General features: G+C 40.1%; 2 protein-coding genes across 6 annotated transcripts; one reads left to right on the top strand and one right to left on the bottom strand.

Annotated features, from left to right (window-relative positions):
* Positions 1 to 402: 402 nt before the first annotated feature.
* Positions 403 to 4,485, bottom strand: pdzd11 (PDZ domain containing 11). 2 transcript variants are annotated; one of them, XM_052074451.1, is made up of 6 exons: positions 4,335 to 4,485; positions 3,418 to 3,515; positions 3,096 to 3,236; positions 2,274 to 2,372; positions 1,460 to 1,520; positions 403 to 1,065 (listed from the first exon to the last, which is right to left on the bottom strand). In XM_052074451.1, exons 1-6 carry the CDS (start codon positions 4,393 to 4,395, stop codon positions 1,031 to 1,033), a joined length of 495 nt encoding a protein of 164 aa, XP_051930411.1. In that variant the 5' UTR covers positions 4,396 to 4,485; the 3' UTR covers positions 403 to 1,030. The 2 variants fall into 2 exon arrangements, with proteins under 2 accessions (XP_051930411.1, XP_051930506.1); XM_052074546.1 differs by lacking the exon at positions 4,335 to 4,485 and adding an exon at positions 4,275 to 4,299.
* Positions 4,486 to 5,940: 1,455 nt separating this feature from the next.
* On the top strand, positions 5,941 to 19,801 carry gdpd2 (glycerophosphodiester phosphodiesterase domain containing 2). Of its 4 annotated transcripts, none has more exons than XM_052068225.1 (16): positions 5,941 to 6,094; positions 11,582 to 11,783; positions 12,730 to 12,833; positions 12,919 to 13,012; positions 13,174 to 13,233; positions 13,331 to 13,429; positions 13,532 to 13,625; positions 14,756 to 14,835; positions 15,130 to 15,212; positions 16,359 to 16,518; positions 16,814 to 17,020; positions 17,865 to 18,013; positions 18,797 to 18,944; positions 19,154 to 19,236; positions 19,343 to 19,362; positions 19,496 to 19,801. In XM_052068225.1, exons 2-16 carry the CDS (start codon positions 11,706 to 11,708, stop codon positions 19,567 to 19,569), a joined length of 1,533 nt encoding a protein of 510 aa, XP_051924185.1. In that variant the 5' UTR covers positions 5,941 to 6,094; positions 11,582 to 11,705; the 3' UTR covers positions 19,570 to 19,801. The 4 variants fall into 4 exon arrangements, with proteins under 4 accessions (XP_051924185.1, XP_051924018.1, XP_051924269.1 ...); XM_052068058.1 differs by having other exon boundaries at positions 14,690 to 14,835; XM_052068129.1 differs by lacking the exons at positions 5,941 to 6,094; positions 11,582 to 11,783 and adding an exon at positions 11,955 to 12,558 and having other exon boundaries at positions 14,690 to 14,835.
* Positions 19,802 to 19,825: the final 24 nt, after the last annotated feature.

The raw sequence follows: 19,825 nt of genomic DNA, 5'->3' as shown, positions 1-19,825 counted from the left end.
TCAGATAATGGATCGATGGATGGATGTGTTTAACAATGATTTGCAAATCATCCACCATCCTGATTACTATTCCCACGTTATTAATCGAGCGCTCCTATTGGCTACTCATGAAATAATCCATGTGCTTTTCCATTTTTTGGGGGGTATATTTTGGGAACACTAAATACTCTGTTAAGAGGTTTGGGGTCAATCACAAATGTCCTTTCTTTAAAATAAACCATCTTTTTGTAAAGCACAAACATTAATTTATACATGTATTCTTTTTTGATTACTTCAATGTTATCTTAATTAGCGCGTGAAACTGGTTTTCTTTCTAAAGCAAACATGTCCAATTTTTGACAGTTGTAGGCAATAGATTTCCAAATTTAACAGCAATCAGAACACTGAATCCACAGAGAAAGCTGACATTCGAAAAATTATTTTATATACTGTATATTATTTAAAAGGTACAGAGGAAAAAAATCATAACATGAGGGTGAGAAAAGTGGCAGGACAGAATCGGTGGTACCGCAATCTTTCAAAAATATCCAGTGACATATCAATCAAATCCAACATGGCAAATCATAAATACTAATAATTATGTAGTAAGGTTGTCATCTATTTACAATATGTAAAAACTGCATGTAGAAGAGTGTCATTCTTGACAGATTGGATTAGTTGACTTTCACAGAAAGCTCCTGCTGTCTTTATTAGTATTTTTGTTGTTGTGTGTGGTACCTTGATATTTACATTTCGCACACACACATGCATTTCTACATAGATTAACCGATATTTCTGCACATATGAGCTGGTCTAAAACTGCACATCTCTTTGACTTAAAAGCCTCGTTAAAGTGACGCTCTATTGACTTCATATACAGTATTTGTGAGTTCGGATATGCAATTGAGCTACATGAACTGCTTCAGTGTTAAGATGACTGAGCAAGGCCGTGGTCACAGAAAGTGGGTTTGAGTGCGTGCGTGTGCGAGGGTAAATGGCGTCACAGTGACGTTTCCGGCACAGTCCTTCGTTTCTGGCTCTCTGGTGGCACCTAGTGGACAGTCCTCTCCTTCTGCCTCTGGTAGTCTAAAAGGATTACAGCACAGTCCAATCAAATTTAAACCATTAATTTGGAACCCTGGCGATTAAGGGAATTGTATGACAGTGACAACTGTCATTATAATGTACTGAATATAACAAAGAACCTCTACACATGGTTCTTGCATACAGAATAAATCCTGAAAAGCAGGCTCAACTGTTATCATAATAAGTGCAGATTTAATTTCGCAATTGACTTATTTTGTTGATTCGGGATAATATTAATGAACATCATCAGTATCCATGTCAACTATTTTAGTGTTTTGTGTCAATTCACATTTCTCATACAAGTTCATGCACTTATATTTTTTTAAATAAATAAAAATCTTCAAAATGCAGATTTGTAACTTCTCTGGGGTGTGAGACATGTCAGACAACTTACTGTAAGGGAAGAAGCGGACCCTCATCAGGATTTCGCGTGCGGTCTTTAGAATATCCACAGCCTGAAAAGACACACAGACACACACACACATGGACATTTGTGGTGATAGTGAAAACTCTGCCTCATGTAGACAGTTCATTTGCGACACCGTCGATGATGTGGCGTGCCATCTTTCCTACATGTCTCATCAAATGATGACATTTAAATAAAGGTGTTACACTCTGGTCCCCAGGATCAAGCAAAGCTTGCTGATGAGCTGATCGAGAATTAAATCAAGACCAACTGCTGTTACTGCAAAGAGGTCAGGTCTCATCTGGCTCCATGTGTACCCGTATGTCTGTACTTTACTGCCCCAGAGTGGCCAAGGTGTGCAATTTCTGTTGTTAAAAAAATCACATTCCAAGATTTTTGTTGTTTTATTGTGGGGGTGGGGAGTGTAAACGTTTTTAGGGATGTTTAGTCAAATCAGTGGAGAACGATCATTTAGGATGAACGTTTTGAGTGGCCACGGAATAAATTAAACAAACTCAAGGAAACACCGTAATTTTTTTTCCATGTTCGTTCAATGAAATTAATGGCCCTCCCCCCAAGAGGAGAATATAAGAACATATCTATCATGCCAATGGTTGAACAAACATTTTAAAAAATATGAATATATTTTTACAGTCTATTTGAGCGAGGATGTGGTAAAATTTTAAAAACAGTCAGGATTATATCCGGGTTTTGTATACAACAGTGGGGAATCATCTCCTCTTAATCACAAAAAACAGCAGTTCCACATATTTCTTCCATCAAGCAAAAAAGTGCGACTTACTCTGGAATGTTCAATGTCTTGGAAGTCCACCTCGTTGACGGAAAGAACTTGGTCTCCTTCCTGCAATCCTGCTCGGTGGGCATCAGAGTCTGGAACCACCTAATAACACACACCGAGAAATGCAACTGCCAATAAATAAATGTTATTAAGTTCAGTTTCGGGGTGGGGATTTGTTTTTCTTTTTTAGCAGCTTCTATCGTTCAAATTTAGACACGATACATCAACCTGAAGGAACTGGGTAGACGACTTGAATGGTGATCAAATTTTGAGGGACAAAAGTTATATTTGGATGATTCTGTTTAAAAAAATTTACCCTACATTTTTCATTGAAAAACATATGTGCACTTTCTGAAATGCCCACAACATGGCACAAATGCTACTCTAATAGAAAAGTAGTTTTGCCTACCACTTTCTGCACACACATTTGAATGAGTGTTTACATATCAAATCATCTTTGACACATTTATTTTCGGGGTAATGTTGTAAGATAGCTTTGAAATCATATTAAAGTGTTTTTTGACCGTTGTTGGTGGTAGTCTGTGTTCTTGTATCTGCAACAAAATCTTCTATATATACAGTATGCATTTTGGGAGAGGGGGGCATTTGAACAGGCTTCATAAGTTTTGTTTTTATAGAAATAAAACAAAATTACAGCAAATTAAGACTTGTTTTGAATCATTACATTGTCATTAGCTTTTTTCATTTTATTGAAGGTTGAAAAGAAAATCTTAAAATTGAAATGGGATTTTTGTGAAAAAAATCTGAATTTTGAGTTTAAACCCATATCGCTGAGCCTAATGCGACAGTGAAACACACACACACCTTGGATATGAAGATTCCCAGCTGCGAGGCCTTGCCACCACGGATGTTGAAGCCCAGCTGCGCTCCCGGAGGTTTCTTCAAGACCACGGTGCGAGGGAGGAACTGGGTCAGCTCATTGTTGTAGTCGGGGTGGCGTACCCGCTGAAACAACACCAAATTAAAAACTGTTAATTATGATGCAAATTTGACTTGGAGGTCCTTTTCCACTGCAACTGCTGTACCACACTGTGTATGTGTATGTTATGTTATGTTATATTATAAAACCTGTCTTCAGTAGTGATGATTTTGCAGGCTTGCAAGTGCACTAACATTTGTAACTTGCCTCTTGAGGAGGAATCCATGCTGGTGGGTTCTCATAAGAGGGCAGGAAGACCACAGGGAGCTGGTAGTCATCATAAGGAATCTTCTGATCCATTGTCACTGCACACACATAAACAAGTACAATTACACAAGCACACACTCACACGCGGTTCAAAACACAGAATGGATTAATTCGCATTTCAAAGTTAACGTTTTTAAAATAAGGTTTGTGCTCAAGGCCAGAGATTGGGTTTCAAGTTTGTCATCCCCCTTGCTTACTTCAATGAGGCAACTTTTAAAAGTGTTGGTCTCAGCAAGTAATGGAAACAAGTGCAGACGATCGAAAGATACACAACCAGGGGTGTAGTGGGCGTGGTACGCCGTCCACCCACTTCTCCCGACGCCACATTCAATTTTTATTTCGGTTTTAGCCATAATGCGAGTTTTGCTTAATAACGTTGGCCTTTGATTATTTTGGAGTAGTAAAACATTAAATTTAACGATCGTTCAACTGGTGTTGTAGCCTATGATTGATGTTCTATATGTATATATAGAACATCCCAGAATCGCGTACACCCACTTAAAAAATCCCCACTACACCACTGTACACAACGCCCTTTCATCACATTGTCAGCTAACAGCTACGTTAAATGACAGGTCTCCTCAAAAGAGGGGAATTTCATACTTTTACAGTTTGGGTGAAACACGAACGAAACAAAATAAAAACGTTGTCGTTTCACTTGTAAACAAGACGACAGCTTGCGCTAAAGTTAGCTTAGCGGCTAGCCGCGGCTGGAAAGCAAGCGTCAAACGGCCCCACTTTGTTGCAACAATCACACGTTGATTCACTAGTATAATCCTCGGAAAATAGACAAGTACCCGCAGTGCATACACTTTAACAGTTTAAGAGGAATAAAAGCTATTAACGTTTTATCTCACCAAATGGCTCTACCACTGAGAGCCAAACACTGCTTCTTCTTTTTACGTTACAATCGGCCATCGCGCGTTGTATTGCCCCCTCTCGATTGGACGTAGAGTTGCATGAAGCTTCACCTGTGTCCTGCTTAACCCACCGCAGTCCACGGGTCGAAACAGACGTGACACGCCCTCGAACTACGTGCCTACGGCGATGATACGATAGTGCAGACCTACGAAGTCCCAGATATGACATAAAAAAAACACTTTGTGCACACGTGTAACTTATGTACGCACGAGGAACTACTTTGTGGGCACGAACTAGTGTGTGCATGGACTACTTCATTGTGTTATGTTATGTTATGTTATGTTATGTTATGTTATGTTATGTTATGTTATGTTATGTTATGTCAGAATATTTTAATGGTTTAAAATGGTTCAATGATTTTGACCAGGTGCAGTCATTTTAGTCTTTGACAGGGCTTTATTAAGTTCAGCTCTTGTGAAAAGGACATTAAGAAAATGTTTATAGACTGATCTTGTTGCCAGCAGTCCTCGTCCTTACATCACGGAAAGTCTTTCGATATTTATGTTATGTCCTTGTTCGTCGTAGTGGCTTGCTATTGCAATATTAGTGTACCCTGTAATACTGGAGACAAATTCCTTGTGTGTTTTACATACTTGACCTATAAAGATAATTTTCATTTTGATTTTGATTGTCACGAATATTTTATATCCCTGAATGTGATTTTCAGTTGCTACTTTGTTTTCATGAGTAACTTAAGAGTTTTGTTTTTCAGTGTATTAATTTTGTGTTGCTACTTTTTTGGTGCTATCTCTGCTCCCTGGGTCCTGGACAGTGAAAAAGTCACAAATATTACTGAAGTTAGGGCTCTTTAAACGTAGTGGAAATACATAAATAAAAATAATCAATTTCTTCCTGTCTCAATGCATTAATGGGGAGTGGAGGAACAACTAATTAATGATTACCATACAGGTGAGGCAAAAGTATGCACCCGTTGACACTGACAGCTGTGTACAGCTAGTACAGTACTAATTGCAAAGCACTAGACCCGAACTAGGAGAATGAGAGAGAACTCGTGACATATCACGAGTAATGAGTCTCAACTGTCAACCATCAAGTCGCAAATACTGTGGCAAAACTGAAGAAAGTCAAGTTGAGTTGTTTACATTCACATTAATTAACGATTGGCTTGAAATAATCAAAGCATGGTTTTCTTTTTTGAGGGCGGGGGAGGGGGGTTAATCATTGTGGCGTTTATCAAATGGGGATTGTATGTAATTTACACCCCCCAAAAAATTGCAGTATTTTTCGTTTGCACTCACTGTGGTGACCCTTGACAGTCCCGGTTTTTGGACTGAGTACTTCAATTTCGAAGTGAAGGAGATATCGGTGTTTCTGCTACTTACAGACTTTGTTTTGTTTTTGTTTATACACAAGTTTCTGTATTTGTACTTAAGTATACAGTGTCCGTGTTTTGTCTAGTCTGGTTTAAAAGATCCCGAATGGTCTGGTTTGACTGGTTTGATCATTTGATAACATGTGAGGTGTAATTTTAAAAAGTCCCTAACTTCGCGATCCTCCCTCCCCCACCTGCCTTCCACAGTTATTCCGTTTTGGATTACGATCCACCCTCCCCAGCCTGCACTATTCAACGGCGACTTTACATTCTTTTCACGGGTGCACTCAGTCCCAATGCTGAAAAACACAGACGGCACGGACACTTTTTGCATTCCGCATAAAAACCCAGTGGGATTTAATGGTGAGTACACGCCATACTAAACTTTTAAAATTATCGGAGGGGGGAAAAAAAGAATAGAATGGCTGCACATTTAAAGGTCTATTCAGACCTGCATGTCATGCGTTTGTTATCGGATTATCTTCGAGACAAATACCTCAATTATGTCTCCTTTGAATGAGTCACGTTCTTGAATGTGTCAGAGAACAATAAAGCAATGTTTAATATTGATTAATGAGCAATCTTATGTGTCGTCTCATTGGTTCATATACTATTTTAATTGGTACAGGATGTTTATGTAGGAGAACATGATTCCTACTGTGCTCATATTTACGCGCACTCATTTAACTACACTTTATTAAAAAATGCAATTCCATCCATAGCCAGATTCTTTCATTTTTCACTTTTACCCAATAAATTAATGCAAATAAAGTATATAGAAAAGTCATTTTTAAGCGATTTTAAAAACGATAAAAAGGCAAACCTCTGTTTGAATTTTGACTTTTCTTTGACAAAAATAAAAAATGGCTTTTGAAATGTATTTGTCTTTTAATACAACCAAACAAGAAAAGCAATTTTATTGAATTTAAATAAAAGATAGGATAGAACTAAAATAAACCTGACATAAGGAGCTACATGCGTTACATTGGACAAGACAAGTTAATGTCTTATCAGAAAAAAACAGATGAAATATCTGGTAACATGAAATGATGTACATTTTTCATTTGGCAAGTTTCATTTTCGCCTTTTAAATCTCAAAATAAAGACATGAAATTACATTTGTATATTTTTTTCAGATAAGAATCTAAACTTTTTAATCTCCATTTTTTAAAGTGAATACAACAAAAATGTAAAGCAAAAATGCAAAGACAGTTACTTTATAGAGTTTTTCAACAAAGAGATGCATGATTTTTAATTGGATTGCCACAATATAGTTTTTATTAAAACCTTTTGATCCAATAACTTAGGAAAGACATTCTGTTGTTGGGGATAAAAATTGTATACTGCTATGTTCAAAATTTGAATGATAAAAAAATGACATGTTAACTCTATGATGATACAAATGTTCTATAAAAGTGCTTAGTTACAGCTGTAGCTGTTGTCAAGTCAAGGCAAGTCAACAGTATTTATAGAGCACTTTCAAACAGCCATCACTGCATACAAAGTGCTGTACATGGAGCAATTTAACATGCACAATAAACAGTAAGACAAATCGGTAATAAAGGCGGTAGAAGGCACCAAACAGTAAAACCAAGAACAAATCCCAAAGGCCAAGTCATGGTGAGTCGAATTTTGAGAAAGTGAGTTTTGAGGAGGGTTTTGAAGATGGGCAGCGAGGAGGCTTGACGAATGTTCAGTGGGAGGTCATTCCAGAGAGAGGGACCAGCAACAGAAAAGGCTCGATCGCCTCTGAGCCTCAGTTTAGCTCTTGGTACTTCTAATAATGTCTGATCCACAGACCTGAGGCGCCGGGCAGATGTGTAGGGGCGGATGAGCTCAGAGAAGTAAGGTGGCGCGAGATTATTCAGAGATTTGAAAACAAATAAGAGGATCTTGAAAATAACTCTAAAATGTATGGGGAGCCAGTGAAGGGCTGCCAGAGTAGGAGTTATGTGCTCCCTCTTACGAGTACCAGTCAAGAGGCGAGCAGCGGCATTCTGGACCAGCTGAAGGCGCTTAATGGAGGACTGGCTGACTCCAAAGTAAAGGACATTGCAGTAATCGAGCCGGGATGTGAAAAGGCATGAATTACTGTCTCAAAGTGTTCATGTGAGAGGAGAGGTTTTATTTTGGCCAGCTGTCTAAGGCGAAAGAAGCTGGATTTAACAACTGCACCAATTTGCCGATCGAGTTTGAAATCACTGTCCAGTTTAAGGCCCAAGTTTGAGACTGTTGACTTAAGATAAGGAGACAGGGGGTCCAAGTCTACAGGATGGAATGTACAAGGGCCACTGGGACCAAACAATATCTTCTTTTTATTGAATTTCAAGAAATTTTGTGCCATCCAGGTTTTGATTTCTTCCAGACAGGATAGGAGTGGCCTTAATGAAAAGGCGTCTTTCTTGCTCAGTGGGACTAAGATCTAGCAGTCATCTGCATAGCAGTGGAAGGGAATACCATGTTTCCTTAAGATGGAACCCAATGGGAGCAGATACAGCGAGAACAGCAGAGGCCCCAGAATTGAGCCCTGTGGAACACCACATGACAGGGGAGCAGTGCGTGACTCAGAGCAGCCAAAGCTGACACAAAAGGTTCTGTCAGCTAAATAGGACCTAAACCACTCAAGAGCACTGCCGCCAATGCCCACCAAGTGCTGCAAATGAGTCAGCAGAATACTGTGATCCACTGTATCAAATGCTGCAGTTAAGTCCAATAAAACTAGACACACGTGGTCTCCAAAGTCATTTGCCAGGAGGATGTCATTAGAAACGTGTAACATGCAATGCATCGTCTTGAAACCTGACTGGAAGACCTCCAATATGTTATGTTCATCCAAGAAAAATTTCAACTGCATGTGCACCACTTTTTCCAGAATTTTGGAAATGAAAGGCAGTTTCGAAATAGGCCTGAAACCTGACAGCACATCTGGATCAAGACCAGGTTTCTTGATCAAGGGTTGGACCACAGAATGTTTAAACTGTTGGGGAACTACACCAGAAGAGAGGTTGCTGTTGATGATATCCAAGACCGATGCGCCAAAACTCGGGAGAACCTCCTGAAAGAAGTGCGGGGGAAGAGAGTCGCAAGGGCAGCCAGATGGCTTTGTCTGGCGAACTACATCCTCCAAAAGTGCCAAGGACACAGTTTCAAAAGAATTTAGCACAGCTGAACATGGAACATGGACAGAGGGGTCAGATGCGGTATTTGAGACCGGAGTCCTAGCTGTAGAGACCTTATCAATGAAAAACTGAAGGAATCTGTTGCACATCTCGGGTGAAGAATCTGAGCAAGTAGGCAGAGGGGGTTTGAGTACAGAATCTATCGTTTTAAATCAGGGGTGCCCATTAGGTAGATCCTGATCTACCGGTAGATCTAAGACAGGTCCCAAGTAGATCCGAGGAGTGTCGAGGAGAAAAAAAAACAAACAACCATTTGTGTGTCTTTGTACATGTTAGTAATATATATGTTTTGTGTTAATGTACGCTGCATCCTATCAGTCTCATTTTCACACAAAAAAATAATTAAAAAATAAAATAAAGCAGGTAAATCTTGAATTTACGGTGGCGCGTGATTACGTCACCGGAAGTTGTTTGCGCTCAGCAGTCTGCAATTATCGTCATTGTTCTCATTCAGAGTTCGCTTCGTGTACAATTCACTGAGGGCACGGGCAAAGAATAGGAATCTAGGAGGGCCCAGGGAAGCACTTTAAAACTGTACGTGTGAACTACGATAGTTAACAGGCTACAAAAGTGTAACGCATGCCTCAGTTTCAGGCTGTTTCTCATCATGGGGTGCAAGTGTGTGTGTGTGTGTGTGTGTGCGCGTGCGCGGGCCGGTAAGGGTAGATCCCGGGAGGTTAGTTGATCAAAAAGTAGATCTTCGGTTCAAAAAGTTTGGGCACCCCTGTTTTAAATAGTGCGCGTGGGTTCTGACAGTTAGCTTGAATAAGGTCCAACAGATATTCTCTTTTGGCCTCTTTTACTGTGAGCTGGTAGTTACGCCAGCAGTCTTTCCAAATTTGATAAGAGACATGCAATGTCTTTTTTCCACTTGCGTTCGGCTTTGCGACACCCCTGCCTAGCTGCGCGGGTAATGTCGTTAAACCATGGCTCGGGTTTAGGTTTTGGGAGCACAGTTTTTGAAGGAGCCAACAATTCCAGGATGGCACAGCACTCCACGGTTGTGAAAGCACTATATCGATGAAGATGTAGATTGTATTGGATTGAATCTAAACAAATTTACAAAAAGGAAAACAAGGATGTACGAAAACAAACCAAACTACAAGTGCTTCTGCAAAGCGGGAAAGAAGCACCGAAGACGAAAGTCACAGAACAAAGCACCTCAAAACATAAAGAGACTGACATAAATAAAGACAAAAAGTGATGTAAGTGACGCAACAGACCGACACCACGGCAACACCCAATTAGCAGCCACTGCTGATTGCCAACCAAAAAGGCGCACACCCAGTACACTATTGTTTTCCTACTTTATCAAAGACCCCTTTGTGATTTTTGGAATAGTCAGCCCAGCTCCTGCTGTCCTCTCCGCTGTGTCAGTGTTGTGATATCGGCGTACATTCTCAAAGCTCCCGTGCAGTTTCCATTGTAAGTTCAGTCAGTGGATCTCTGCACAGCCAACCTCTATTGATGGTGTTATTGAGCCTGGATTGCCTTAATGCAGTTAAGGGCTAAAATCCACCTGTTAATGTCACCCAATTGCATTAGTTACTATTACTAGTATCATTGTTGTTGTCATCCTGTTGGTACAGCTGTTGTTCCCATTCGTCTTTTGTCCTTCACCCGGCTGTTTGACCCGTGTCCTTTTTTTATCGTTTCTATCTTTACCATGCTCTTTCACTCTTGTTTCTCCATTGGCTGAAATGAACAGGCACCCCTCAGAACCTGTTCAAGGATTCTTCTGTAGTGGGAGTTTTCCTTGCCTCCCGTCATTAAGCGCTTGCTCGTGTGGCTTGCAGTTGGATTGTTGTTTGTTGTGTTAGCCAGCTATGCTGTTCAAGAAAACAGTTTCGTTGATTAAAAATGAAGGGGCCCCAGTAATGATTCCTGCGGTATTCCATGAGGGGTGAACTGTAACCTCTTTTTTTTTTTTCATAGACAACTGGCCTTTCTCAGAAGTTCACTATACTTACCTTTGAATGACATTTGCTTTCAATCGACCAGGGCGGGAGAAGGAACTGACGGGAGTTAAGTTTTACACAAGTTTTACAATTCATTTCCATGTATGCAAAACGACAACAAGAAACTCATTGGATCATACCCTCTCTTGTCCTATTAGTTTATACCGTCTTCCTGAATCACACTAAACTTTCTTTTATTAGAGAGATGCACAGTGCACACCTCTAACTCACATCCATATGTAAAATAAAGCTTACTAACTGACCATATATTTTTTTTAATGGGGGGTGCTTTTCTCCATATTACATCCTTTGCGATTTGAAAATTGCATTCTACTACATTGTGAAGTCGATGTGAATTTGATTTATTGATCATGCCTAGTCAAAACATAATGTGGGGATTGACCAAACCATCGATTTCTGAAAAAAAGGATCATATTTGGACTAAAACAGTGATTCTGCTCAACAGCAAATGTAGGTCACTCCTTGTGACACTGTTTAGGCCAGCAGGGGAAGGTCTGACTGGCCCTTGGTTTGTGCTGTGACATCATTGTGCACTGTCAAGGCTCCCGTGGACTACGTATTGTCATTTCAGCCAACGGCTCTCACCACAGCGTGGCTCTATTGGCGGCCTTAATAAGCACGGATTGCATTGAAACCTCTCAAATCCTCATGAGCTCACCCCATCTTTTTTTCATCCTGCTCACTGCCTATAGGTCGACACCGTGAATGGGGGCTTAGTTCCCCTTGTGGGTAACTACTGAACCTCCTTTGTGGTCCCTCGCCATCCTCGTCCTCCACTTGTTACACTGCGATTGAGGAGGAGAAGACGACGAAGAGATGTCGCCATTCACTGCTTGCTGCCGAGGCTTGTACAGCTGCCAGTGGAAACGCTTCAGGAAAGGCGGGGAAAGTAAAGTAAAAACATTTTAATGCTTTGTTTTGTCTTGATTGGTTATATACTTTGTATATTTATGATACAAGTAGAACAAGTAGCACAAGCAGAATTGAGTAAACAGTGCTTGCTTTTTACAAGTTTGTAATTTCCGTAACATACTGTAGATGCCAGGGGTGCTCATTACGTCGATCCTGATCGACCGGTAGATCTAGGACTCGTCCCTATTAGAACCGAAAGGAAAGAAGAAAAAAACCCCCCAAACATTTGTGTGTCTTTGTACATGTTACACGGTACGTGTAAGCTACGATAATCAACAGGCTGCAAAAGTGCTTCGCTTGCTTCCGTGTTTGGCTTCTCATCAGGACGCGCATGCGCGGTAAGGGGTGATCCCGGGAGGTTGGTTGAACGAAAAGTCGATCTTCGGTCCAAAAAGTTTGGGCACCTCTGATCTATGCTAATTTATGGTAGCCCATCTATGGCGTTTTACACCGTATGTTACCAAGTATTTGTATACATTTATTACTTTGAAAACAAATGGCATATTGGTGAAACGACAGGTGCAGCAGCATGGAATGTATGCTATAGTCTTACTTGTGGAAAAATACATGCACTATCGACGAAATAACTAGATGGTGCACTAGGTCCTGGGGAAGTTCGGAAAGTGCTCCTCAAAGTGGATTTATAATGGAAAATGGACTATTTCTTGTTGTCCAAGGTGTCTGCTGAGCCATAAAACAACTCCCAAAGTTTTCCTTGTGTTTCTCACCAGAGCAAATGTTGGAAATCAAGTGGCATGTAATCACAAATGAACATTCCATCCCGTCCAACTCAGTCGTGTCGTGACTTTTTCCAAAGAACCGTTTTGCACTGTAAAGTACAACATTGAGCAGGAGACTTAGGAAATGGGGGAAAAACAGATAGACGTGGTGCATACTATTCATCCTATTACCTTTTTCCACACTTTAGTGTGCATGCTGGTGGTTCTCATTCCTCACTCTGAACACCCTGCTCTCGGTGTCTTGGATGTATATCTGTCTGGTCACTTCAAATGACCAAGAGGATGTCAATTGGTAAACAAAAACGAGCATATGAAATACCTAAAAATTCCACTTCCTGTTGTTTTTGGCTATATTGCTCTATTGTTCTCCTTCTTAGGAAGGGCTTCCTCAAACTGAAGCACTGGGTGAACTGGTTCATGGTGCTGATCATCATTTCGGCGGTATTAACCAGCTACTGTGTGCTGCTGCTGGTGAGAATACACACTCATTGATTAAAAAGAAGGAGCCCCGGTAAGGATACCTGTGGTGCCTCCGTGGGGATGGGACTGCAGCGACCACCTAAATATTTCTTCCACTGGATAAATGTGATGCATTTCCAAGCAGACACTGTAACTGTATTTTCATTCTTTAGCTTTTTGCTTTGTTCCAAGTCGCATTGAAAGAACCACTCAACTTACATTGGCTCCATAAGGTCAGTTGACTTCTTTATTTGCTCGTGATTGGGTTGTGTTTACATTACAGTATGTCATTTTTTTTAAATGTGTTTTTTTCTCTCTCTCTCCTTAAAGTGCCTTCTTATCCTTGGTCTGCTTTTCATCTTTCTTGGAATCGTTGGAATAAGTCTCCAGTGGAAGCAAGAATGGCCAACTGTTCTTCTCTCACTCCAGGTAAGTATGTCTTTAACATCTTAGTTGCCATAGCCAGATGGTAATTGTATGTTTTATATGTGTTGCATTGCATGTGGTTAATGTGCTTTATACTTTTGGAAGGCGACTGCTCCTTTCCTGCAGTTCGGTGCTGTTGGAGGTTTGGTTCTGCTGAGCCCATTTGTCTTCCAGGGATTCCATATGGCCCAAACAAAATGTACAGTATGCTCTGCAAATCATGCTTTTAACAAATTGCATTTTGAAAAATATTGTACAATTTTGTATGTCTGTGCGGGGGACATATTCAGAAAATTGTAATCAACATTTGAAGTCATGAAACAACATAACATAATATTCCGTCTTCTCTATGCCAAGGAACAATGTTAAAGTCAGTTGAGGAGCCTCATTTAGTCAAGTGGTGCTTTGTCCCCACTTTGTGGTGTTTTTGTGCCAATGAATTATTTGAATTGAGTTAAGGTTCATTTAGACAAAGTTAACACTTTGTCGCCCTGTTGTGCTATCTTGGTGTCAATAACTTATTTTGTTGAGGAGCCTCATTATAACAATAGTACTTTCCTGTCGTCTTGTGGCATCGTGGTGACAAGGAAAAATGTGGAACTGAGTGAAGGGGTTAATTTAGAGAAAAGTAGTGCTCTGCCACCATCTTGTGGCTTCTTGGTGCCAAGCAGCAATGTGGATGTGAGTTTAGAGAAAAGTAGTCCTTTGGCACCATCTTGTGACATCTGGGTGTCAAGGAACTATGTTGAGGTGAGATAATGAGCTTCATTAAACCAAAACAGTACTGTGGCACACTGTTTTCTGGCATCTTGGTACAAAGGAATAATGTGAATGTGATCTGAACAAAAGTAATGCCACCATTTTGTGGCAAAAGTAGTGCTTTGCCACCATTAAGTTGCATCTCTGGGTGATTATCAACCTTTTTAGAGGAGGTCACCGCTTTTTTGCATCTGTAAACAAAAAACAATTATCAAAACAACAAAAACTAAAATTGTAATACTGTATCAGTTCATACATTTCATTGTAAAAGAGGTAACTGATGAGCCCACTGATTTGCTAAACAGAAAAACAGCACCGGTGTAGTGATATTGTGACATTTTTCTTTGGCTGTGTGCCATGAGGCATGAGGTTTTTCTCATGTAAAAGTTGTGCCTTGGGTCAATTAAGTTTCGTAAACACTGCCCCAGGACAATATTTAAAGAAGTCATCAATCATGTGAGTCAGTCATGTGAGTCAATCTTGTTTTTTTTTTCCTTTGAGCAGGCTCTCGCTTCCTGATGGCATCATTGTACGCTGCAGTGTCAGCAGCCATCCTCTTGTGTCCTTTAGTCATCCACTCACCTTGTCTGATCGACCACAGCGACTTGCCTCCAAAGCCAAAGCTCATCGGCCACCGAGGTGCGCCAATGGTAAGTGTGTGTCTTTATAGTGAGACCAAATATGGGCCTCGTATCCACTTGCATTGCGCCATACACCCTCCTCCACTCCTGGCTTAGGTGTGAACCCGCAATGTTAGGGTCCTATGTGTGGAGATGTGTGCAGGTACAGTATCACAGTATCACGGTGAGTGGGTGGGGCGCTTGCGGTTGGCTCACAAACAAGCTTGGATGAAACGCTGCATGGTATTGTTTATCTTGGCACGGCTTCTTTGTTTGCACTTGTGTGCGCATGCGTGTCTCACCATGTGTGATGTTTGTGTTCAGCTGGCTCCCGAGAACACAATGATGTCCTTCCAGAAGAGCCTCCTGTGTGGCGTGAAGGCGTTTGAGACAGATGTGCAGATCAGGTACTGGCCAGCAAAATATATGTTATCATATAATAAAAGGGGTGGGGGGGGGGGGCTTTAAAGGTGAAGTCAACTCCAAAATTTTCTTTAAAAATGTTCTATGTGCCTTCACTATTCTAAACACTATTTTGATTCATATTGCGTTTGTTTTTAGCCATCTTAGGGGGCGGCCATTTCGCCACTTGCATTAGACTGAAAATGATATCACAGTGTCTAAAGGCTCAGGTAACGACCAATCACGGCTCGCCTGTTTTCTGAATCTGAACCATGGCAAAATGGTCTCCCCCTGAGATGGGTGGATTTTCCTGCTTAACTCATATTGCTCCTATGAAATATTCATCGGAATGCCGTGCTTAGGCTTGTTGGGATGCGTCGAACATATTCTTGACAGACATTTTTGGGTTGACTTCCCCTTTAACCTTTTCAGGGAGAGAGGTTGCGAGAGTGGACAGTTTATCGTGTTATTAGGTTACAGGGTGTCATTATTGGTACATGAAAGGGTTAATTATTATTTCAGAAATACATCTTATTTTGTATCCCCCCCAAATAATTGAACACTTATGTCGTAGAAATTAAGTTATTTTAATTAAAAAATAAATACAATTGTATTGTAGTAATGTGAATAAGTACAATTTATATTTATCTTATTTTATTGAAAATGTCAATGTTCAAAATGAATATTTAAGAATTTAGTTTTATTGATTTCTAATCAAGCGCACAAAAAAGTGCTGCCAATATATTGGTCATTTTTTGTGAAAAAATGCCATCACAATCTGTCAACAGTAGTGTGCAATATATTTGTCTTTTATAATCCGCTTTGCTTCCAAGTTAATACTGTGTAATACCATTGCAACCTGCAATAGTCAAATAGATGCCGACTTCAAATATACTTTCCTTTTTTTGTCATTAAATGTTTAATTCATGTAATAATTTTTAAAATATATATTTTTTAATTGTTCAAATGTTCATGCCTATCCCTTTTTCTAATATCATGCCGTCTTTTTATCAGTTGAAGGAGAAGAGAAGGAATTTCGCTACTCAGTGCTGACATATGACAAAGAAACATCTTATATCGTGACTATAACTTGTGCCGATTCACATGAATGCATTATTTTGATTCTTTCCCAAATTGTCTTTGTAAATTAGTAAGGACAGAATTCCATTCTTGATGCACGATCAACACTTAGGCTTCCTCAGAAGAACGACAGACGTCAAAAAGAAGTTTCCGCACAAGGATTTCAACATGAGCACCGAGTTGACTTGGAAGGACTTGCAAAGTCTGAATGCGGGTGACTGGTTCCTTCAGGTGAGTGCTGCTAACCTATAAATGTCCGCATATGTAATGTACAGTTAGATTAAACATACCAAGTGTGCCCCAGGACTGCGATAGCGATTAAAAGGTAAACAGTTTTAAATTTTTTTTAGAAAAAAAACACAAAAACATGATGTGAGGATGATTCCTTCATATTTTTAGAGCAAAAAAACGCAGTTATTTTTATGACCCTCGCCAGGATAAAACGGTTTCAGACAATGGAGGGATGGATGGATGAATGTTAAATAATACATGTTTGTATTGATGATATGCATTTAATGTTTTCCAGACAGATCCTTTCCGCTCATTGTCCCAGCTCTCTACAGAGGATAAAGAAGAAGCCCGAAATCAGAGTGTTGCATCTTTACTGCAACTCCTGCAACTCGCCAAGAGCCACAATGTCTCGGTCATATTCGACCTCTATAGTCCCGACCAGGAGGCCGACACGGTGGATGTGGTCAGAACCATCCTGATGTCTGACCTGGACCCAAGCCTGGTAGGCTTCATGCTCATTTGTCCTTGACACCATCCAGTCACCCAATCAGATTTTACAGACACGGGTTCGAGTCACAAGTTCGGGGTCACGCTTCTAGAAGCATTATTACCAGCATGGAAAGAGACACATCATGTTAGCATTAAGCTAGTGGACTAGTTATTATATGAGAGGTCCACTTTTCTTTTGTTTCGTCTTTGCAACACAAATTTCCTTTAGTCTAGTAATTATTTTGAATTGTATGCTAGCTCTCAGCTTGGAGCCTTTTATCAGATGTAATTATGCGATCTGTTCGAACAGTTTGCCTCTTTAATATGCAATGTTTAATTCTCTTTTTTAATGTGTCAGTTTTACGGTAAAGTACAACTGGGTGTGTCAAATAAACAGCTAGAAGCAAGCACACTTTGGATGTCTGCTGAAGTTGAGGATGAGGAGCGCAGATGCGTATTTGGAACCAAGAGTCGCCGCTTGGAATTGAAATGGATTTCCATGGGACAGGAGAAGTGAACCAATCTCTTTTTTTGTCAATGGATGCTAAAGCTTCTTGTTGACTTTGAAACTTAGCTTGTAGCCGACGTGTGCACATTTTGAGGATTACTTCTCTGATCCACTGGTTAAAGGACAATTTGATTGTCTCCTCTTTCATCTCAAACTGCTTCAAACAACAAAGCGTGTGACGGAAAAGTGGTTAGGACTGCACGACTGTCCGTTTTTTATGTTATGTGTTGTGTTTATTATTTTACTTTATGTTAACTGTTTTGTTAAGCGCTTTGTTACAGCTGCCGCTGTTGTGAAAGCGCAATATAAATCAGCATGTATTGTATTGTATTTTTTTTTGTTTGTACAGATCATGTGGCTTCCACCTGCAGAACGAGAATATGTAAAAACAGCCGCTCCAGGCTTCATCCAAGTATACAACAACGAATACGACATGTTTCAAGACGGAGGCAACCATCTCAATCTGCATTATAACAAGTTGAACACAGCACAAATTAGGTAACAGGCGCTATGGTGACTGGAGGCCTTCGCCAAACACTTCCCTCCAAAAATGTTGGTATTTGATTTTGTTTTACTGTAGTGCAAATCCCCGTTTATTATGAGGATATTTTACAGACCCACCCGCAAATGTTAATCTGTGATATTGAGAGACTAAATCAAAATGTATTTGAAATAGTTTCATGTCACATAGTGTCATGTAAAACAGAGAAGAGAATTAAACCCTGTCCATTAAAATATCCAACCAAACCATGTAATATCTAATGAGAGTCAGCTAGCTTAATGTTAAGGTACAATGCAAAATATCATAGACAATCAGGTGAAATTGTATTTTTGACTATTTTTTAAATTTAAGTTACCGGTAACCCTTTTGGCCCCTTGTTTTACTTACGGGGTGATATATTGATTAAATGACAGCTAATTGATGATCAAATTAATCCAAACTTATTTTGATAACCGATCAGTCGCTTAGAGATCTTGATGAACTTCAAATTGTCTCAATTATCTGAGTTGAGCCCCAGAATATATCAGATTTTTGTAGTACTGCGTACATGTAATCAGGCTTATGTTTGTGTTGATTCAATATCTCTTTTCTTACTTTTACGTGTATTTGATCCTCATAACCATAAAAGGAGAATTAATGGAAACACTCCAAACGAAAAACTATTGACTTGGGAAAAAAACAGGCTATGCGTGCTGTGACCGGAAGCAATGTAAGCGGCAACCAAATTACACAAATTTTGATTTTGTTGAAATGCAGCCGGGGTTTTTGGTGTGCACCAGGGATCTTGTGAATCAAAACGTGACGGTGAATACTTGGGTGGTCAACGAGTCATGGCTCTTCTCTCTGCTGTGGTGCGCGGGAGTCAGCTCGGTCACTACCAACGCCTGCCACCTGCTCAGGGACGTGCAGCGGCCCGACTGGATCATGGTACAAATAGTTGTGTGCCTTTCGGTCACTCCTCCACTCTCTCTGTTGCAAACTCCTGATGACAATAGGTGACACATGTGTGGCCACTGAGTTAATAGTGTCAGCAGCAGGTTGCGACAGATTGGAGAAGTCACAGAAAGGCACATTACAGCAGAATAGCTTGGAATTAGACGGCATGTGTGTCAGTAATCCAACTCTGTGTGTTTCAGCCCCATCGGATTTACACAATCATGTGGATTACAGTGGACGTTATTGCTATCGTGTTGATCATCGGATTGTACTTCCTACAGCGGTAAGCCCGTGAATGCAATTTTTTAAAAATCTTGGCGATATGATTAATTCAGTTCTGTTGTCTCTGTCTGTCTGTCTATCTGTCTGTCTGTCTGTCGCTGGAAAAGTCATTGCTGCCAAAGAAAAGGTAAGGTATGCATTTAAGGATGGAACACTTTCATTAAGGCTGTAACATACTGATTGATTGATTGATTTTTAATGAAAGCCGCTCGATCCAATATTCAGATAAGCATCAGAACTTTTCTTGCTCTTTTTGCCAGTGTCGAAGAAAGAAAGTGAGAATTTGTTGGACTGGAAGGAGAAGGAACTGTTGCTCTTATCAACTGTGAACTAGTGCTATGACAACAACTGTACTGCTGATTCTATACTGCATTGGAGGCCCATGGTGAAGTGATAAAGGAAAGAACAGATACAGTATTTTCAACCCAACTACTTCACTAAAGGCTTGTTGTTATTCCACAATATTTGAAAGGTGTCCTTGAGTGTTTAGAAAGGTGCCCACAAATAAAATGTATTATTATTGTTAATATGCTGCAATTGATCACAAATACAAGACATCAAGTGCACTTTTTGTGTTGTTGTCAATCAAC

This window comes from Hippocampus zosterae, chromosome 1 (genome assembly GCF_025434085.1).
Source record: "Hippocampus zosterae strain Florida chromosome 1, ASM2543408v3, whole genome shotgun sequence".
Taxonomy (NCBI): domain Eukaryota; kingdom Metazoa; phylum Chordata; class Actinopteri; order Syngnathiformes; family Syngnathidae; genus Hippocampus; species Hippocampus zosterae.
Note: the sequence above shows the minus strand (reverse complement) of the source record. Positions and strands in the feature narration are given on the sequence as shown.